This window comes from Camelina sativa, chromosome 8 (genome assembly GCF_000633955.1).
Source record: "Camelina sativa cultivar DH55 chromosome 8, Cs, whole genome shotgun sequence".
Lineage (NCBI taxonomy): Eukaryota > Viridiplantae > Streptophyta > Magnoliopsida > Brassicales > Brassicaceae > Camelina > Camelina sativa.
In genome coordinates, this window is record NC_025692.1 from 19,370,700 (window position 1) to 19,376,907 (window position 6,208).

At 41.4% G+C, this 6,208-nt stretch overlaps 1 protein-coding gene across 1 annotated transcript; it reads right to left on the reverse strand.

The window, feature by feature from the left end:
* Positions 5,183–5,904, reverse strand: LOC104707540 (lipid transfer protein EARLI 1-like). The gene has a single exon (XM_010423916.2). It carries the CDS (start codon positions 5,845–5,847, stop codon positions 5,401–5,403), a length of 447 nt encoding a protein of 148 aa, XP_010422218.1. The 5' UTR covers positions 5,848–5,904; the 3' UTR covers positions 5,183–5,400.

A 6,208-nucleotide genomic window follows, 5' to 3' on the forward strand; every position in this document is an offset into this window, starting at 1 on the left:
TGCAGAGGGAGTGTCGATCGACACCACTTGGTGTCGGTCGACACCAGCAAATTGGGCATCGATCGACACTGTGGGGTAGTGTCGGTCGACACCAAGGCCAGTGTTGGTCGACACTTGGCTGGTGTCGGTCGACACCTCCCTTCCAGCGAGACGATGTTTGATTTCCTGGTTTGTATGTCTTGTTTGTTGATTGTTTGGAACATTGATATCATTGTTGCTTGTGTGTATAGCCTAGTAGATGGGAGGATTGCCTCACTGAGTGTTTATCAAATACTCATGCATCTCAATATGTGTTTGTGGTGCAAGTAAAGGCAAAGTGTGATCGTGGAATCAAGGCGATGAAGAGGAGGATGTTCTAGGGACTCGATTGGATGTTGTCTGTTATTGCTAGGTTGCTAGAGTTGGGTCTTTAGAACTTGCTAGGTTGGTGGTTCCTTGTTTCCTGTTGTTTGATATTGGAGTATTGTTATATTTGATTATTGGTTATTAGTTATTGGATTATTGTTTGGATATTGGTATCTGTTATTTCCGCTGTTGGTTGTGTTTGTGGTTAGGTGCCAATGCAGTGAACTATCGTGGCTCCTCTGGTGGTTATGGTAACCATTCCCAACAGCGTCCCAAACAGAACTACTGGTCCAATTTCTCTCCGCAGAATCAGCAAGGTCAGTCTCGTCCACACAATGGCATGTCGCGTGGTTACCAAGGCAAATGCCAAATCTGTGGTATTCATGGTCACAGTGCTCGCACCTGCTCTCAACTTCACCAAGGTGGTTTTTTCGGCCAACCTCAGTCCTATGCACCATGGCAGCGAATCTTGTCACTGGTTCTGGGTATAATGTCAATCCTTGTATTCTTGATAGTGGTGCCACACATCATGTGATGTCGGACTTGAACAACCTCGCTCTTCATCAACCTTACAATGGTGGGGAGGATATTAACATTGCTGATGGGTCTACTCTTCCCATTACGCAAACTGGTTTTGCTTATCTTCCTACTACTTCTCGTGATGTTTCTTTGAAAAATGTTCTTTATGTCCCTAACATCAAAACGAACTTAATATCGGTTTATAGGTTGTGCAATGCTAATCAAGTCTCTGTCGAATTTTCTCCTGCACAATTTCAGGTGAAGGATCTCAAAACGGGGGTCCGCTTGCTCCAAGGCAGGACTAGGAATGAGTTGTACGAGTGGCCTGTCAATATTGCACCACCTGTCTCGTTGTTTGCTTCACCGTCGAACAAATCTGATCTTCTTTCGTGGCATGCAAGACTCGGTCACTCGGCGTTACCAATTTTACAAGCTATAGTTTCAAGGTTTTCATTGCTTGTTTCTGGTTCTATGCAACCTCCATTGTCATGTTCTGATTGCTTCATCAATAAGAGTCATAAAATTCCGTTTCATAACAATACCATTGTGTCTCAACATCCTCTTCACTATATTTACAGTGATGTGTGGACATCACCGCTTGTGTCCATCGATGGTTTTAAGTATTATCTGGTATTGGTTGATCATTATACACACTATAATTGGCTATATCCGATGAAGCTCAAGTCACAAGTCAAAGAAATACTTATGACGTTTGTGCCGTTAGTGGAGAATCGTTTTAAGAACAAGATTGGTACGTTATATTCAGACAATGGAGGGGAGTTTATTGTGTTGCGCTCATTCTTAGCTTCTCGGGGGTCACGCACCTCACTACACCACCACACACACCGGAGCATAACGGTATATCCAAAAGGAAGCACCGCCATATCGTTGAAACGGGTCTTGCATTGCTTAGCAAGTCTTCGATGCCAAAGATTTATTGGAGCTATGCTTTCTCCGCTGTCGTGTATCTCATTAACCACATGCTTACTCCGGTTTTGGATCACATGTCACTGTTTCACAAGTTGTTTGGTGAGCCGCCCAACTATAACAAGCTTCGTGTGTATGGCTGTCTCTTTTTCCGTGGCTCCGACCGTATACCTCTCATAAACTGGATGATCGCTCCTTACCGTGTGTTTTCTTGGGTTATTCTCTAACTCAAAGTGCCTATTTGTGCTTGGATACGATTTTGGGTCATGTCTACACATTGCGTCATGTCCATTTTGTGGAGTCAACGTTTCCGTTTGCTGCTTTAATTGCGTGTCGTGTCTCCACACCGGCGTCACCTCCGCTGTCTTCACCGACTGTTGTCTCTCAACCACAAGCAACAGTTGTTCCACCACGCTCACTCGTACATACTCACGTCCCGAAACCCCCGTCGATCCTTCGCCAACGTCATCGTCAACAACGTCATCACTGCTATCTCCGATATCACCACTTGTTCCCCAATGGCAACGCCACCATCATCGTCTCCACACTCCCCAAACAAGTCTCCACCTACCAATAACAGTCCACCCTCACACCATGATTCAACCACACTCTCGAACACCTTGAGTCCAACTTCTATACAAAGCCCATCTCCATCACGAAACCCAACTCCGTTACCAAGCCTAACAAACTCGAAAACTCCATCATCTCCCTCCACCACTTCACCAACTCCATCACCACTACCTCACTCCTCTCCTTCACCAAGTCCATCACCACCTCCTCCACAACCACACGCAATGCATACAAACCCAAAATACGCTCACTTTACCACTCCAAAACCGACAATCCCGAAGACGGTGGCTGAGGCGTTGCGTAATCCTAAGTGGTGTAATGCAATGTGTGAGGAGATAAATGCACAAATCTGTCATGGCACACATGAACTCATGTCTCCTGCTCAAGAAAAAAATGTTGTTGGTTGTAAGTGGATATTTACTATTAAGTATTTACCTGATGGCTCTATTGATAGGTATAAAGCTCTCCTTGTTGCTCGTGGGTTTCATCAATAACCGGGTCGGGACTATACCAACACTTTTAGTCTTGTCATCAAGTCCACGACGGTTCGTTCGGTTCTTCAGGTTGCAGTCAACAAAGGGTGACACATTCGACAAGTTGATGATGTCAATAATGTTTTTCTCCAAGGTCGCTTACTTGATGAGGTGTATGTCACACAACCACCGGGTTTTGTTGATCCTGATCGACCACACTACGTATTTCGTCTTAAGAAAGCACTCTACGGTCTCAAACATGCACCCCGGGCGTGGTATCAAGAATTGCGCAGTTATTTTCTTCACCTTGGCTTTACTAATTCTGTGGCGGACACCTCTTTGTTTAACAAACGTACGGGTCGTGATATTGTCTATATCTTGGTATATGTCGATGATATGCTGATCACAGGCAGCAGCCCCATCATGCTTGCTAATGTTATTCGTATGATTGGTGATCGTTTTTCTCTCAAAAATCTTGGTGAGCTTAAATATTTTTTAGGGATTGAAGTGACAAGAACACCTGCGGGTCTTCATCTTATGTAGAAGAAGTATATTGTTGATCTTCTCCAACGGACAAGAATGTTGAATGCCAAACCAGTTTCTGCACCGATGTCACCTCATCCAAAGTTTAGTCTCTGCAGTGGCACTCTTCTTGATGATCCTCGTGAATACCTTGTCGTCATTGGCAGTTTGCAATATCTGTCTTTTACACGACCGGACATTGCCTTTGCGGTGAATTGTTTGTCTCAATTTCTACATCAACCCACGGATGTTCATTGGTGTGCAGTGAAACGTGTGTTGCATTACTTGGCTGGGACACAACCTCATGGCATCTACCTCTGTGTTAACACTCCATTCTCTCTTCACGGGTTCACACTTAATGGTTATTCCGATGAAGATTGGGCTGGCGATGCTGATACGTTTCTCTCCACCAACGCATATGTCATTTATCTTGGCGGTAGTCCTATCTCGTGGTCCTCCCGGAAGCGGACTAGTGTTGCATGATCTTCCACCGAAGCACAGTACCGTGCCGTTGCCAACACGGCTGCCGAGATACGGTGGATCTCCTCACTTCTAACCAAACTAGGTGTTGACATACCTGCGGTCCCGGTGATATATTGTGATAATATTGGTGCAACGCATCTTGCTGCTAATCCTATCTTCCACTCACAGATGAAGCACTTTGCGTTGGATTATCATTTCATCCGGGATAATGTTTAAGCTGGGACTTTGCGTATTATGCACGTCTCGACGCATGACCAACTTGCTGATCCTTTGACGAAAGCTCTCCCTCGGCCACATTTTCAAGAGTTAGTCTCCAAGATTGGAGTCGCCAAAGCCCCTCCATCTTGAGGGGACGTATAGGAGATATATATGGAAAAGATAGGAGAGTCATTCATCTTGACCTAGTTACTATTATGCATGTACTATATATATTGTAAATCTCTTTTCTAATGAATCATTCAGCCTTCAAGCTTACATATACTGCATCTAATTTTTAAAGGGATTTTTGCAAAAACACGCAAATCGCTGTTTATTGCAATTTATCTTCTAAATCCAAAAAATGCAGGTTAATCCTGAAAAAGCGATATAATCCGTTATTATCACTGTTAAATTTGTAAAATGTTGATAAAAATTATATATATCAAACCGAAGCTTCCACGAAAAAAGTCCAAATCCATATATATATATATATATATATTTAAATATATATTAATATACGTGACTGTAAAAACGTTTAGAAAATACGTATAAGAATTATATTGTGTCTCATTCGTTAATTGCAAAGTAACTGTAGATATATAGACATATATTCGTAAACGGTAGTAAGCTAAGAAACTGCAGCTGGCAAGAGCATTCTCGGACAAATAATCATTTGATTGGCCAAACATGTTTGTGGCTTAGTGGTAGTTGGATTTGGGGTCAGATGTCAACTCGCTTTTTCCGGATTCAATTTTTTATTCAAAACAAAGTTGCATGTATGCTGTGAAGTAGATGCTTAGACTACTTATGTTATCAGGCGGTTTTGTTGTATAGTCTTTTCAAATCAAGTCGAACTAGATTCCTCCAGTTTGGTGTTGGAGTCCATTTGATTTCATAAGATTAGTCGAATAGCTTAAGTTGTTTGTGGTTAGATTATGTTATTAGTTCTAGACCCCATTCTGATGATCACTCTGCTCACCCAAGATTATAAAAAAGAAAATGATTTGATTGTATTGAACCTCATTTATTAAATTGCACAAAACTTCGTGAAAACTCCAATCCAAAAATACAAAGGGAATATTTGAATACATAAGGCATTCACTATGTAAATATATATATTGTTTTTGGTCAACACATTCACTATGTATATGAAACGTCTTTCATTTAATTGTATAAAACAAGAACAAAATTACAACAGAAACATATATACGCGGAAAAGCGTTTACAAAATAGTGTTATAGATAATTTAAACAAAAGATTAAAACATTAGACACTTAACTTGCATACATGCATGCAATTATTCGAACTGTAATGATTTTAAAGAGAACACTGTGAGTGAGAGTAGTATGCATAGCTATATCGTTCAAGCACATTGGAAACCAGATGGAAGCTTTCTGTTACAAACGTTGAGAAGTACGCTGAGAGATATAGGGACGTTAAGGTTGATTCCGAGGATGTTAGCCCTAAGAGCTGTGCATAGACAAACCGCAGCATCGACGTCAACCAAACCTTGGATGAGCGAGCAGCATGATTGAGATGATGGCTGACCCAATTGCACGTTAAGTAGACTGCTTAAGACATTTGCACACACACCGAGTCTGAGAGCATCGATAGGACAGTTTCCAGATGAGCTAGGGGTAGTAGGAGGCGTGACCGGCCTACGTTTAGGACTTGGGACCGAAGGACTTGGGACTGAAGGAGTTGAGACCTTAGGACTTGGGTTGCATCCACAATCAGCTGCGGTTAAGGTGACAAAAAGGATATTGAGGGCAATGAAAAGAGCAAGAGAGGCTGAGTTATTTAAAGCCATTATTATTTTCAAAAGATGTATTTGGTGTTTTAAGGATTATTTAAGTGTGTTTGAGAGAGAGATGAAGAAAAATGAAGAGAGGTTGTGGATATTTATAGGGTTTTAGAAAGATGTGAAGAGGACCAACTTGATTTAGTAAAATTAATTACAGTTACAGATATTTGTAATTCTAACAAAATATCTCATATTATATTTTCACTTATCTGTTGTACATATACATATTTTAATTTCTCGTTTTTGTTTTTTGAACATCAAACCCGATGTATTAAATGGGACGAAAATCCCGATGTATCTGACAATTTCTCAATATTTTCTTGGTAGAAAAAATTAATCCAAAACATTTAGTCTTGGTCATCAGCCC

Coding starts and splice junctions, on each gene's coding strand:
- LOC104707540 (XM_010423916.2), bottom strand. CDS start 5,847: ATGGCTTTAAATAACTCAGCCTCTCTTGCTCTTTTCATTGCCCTCAAT.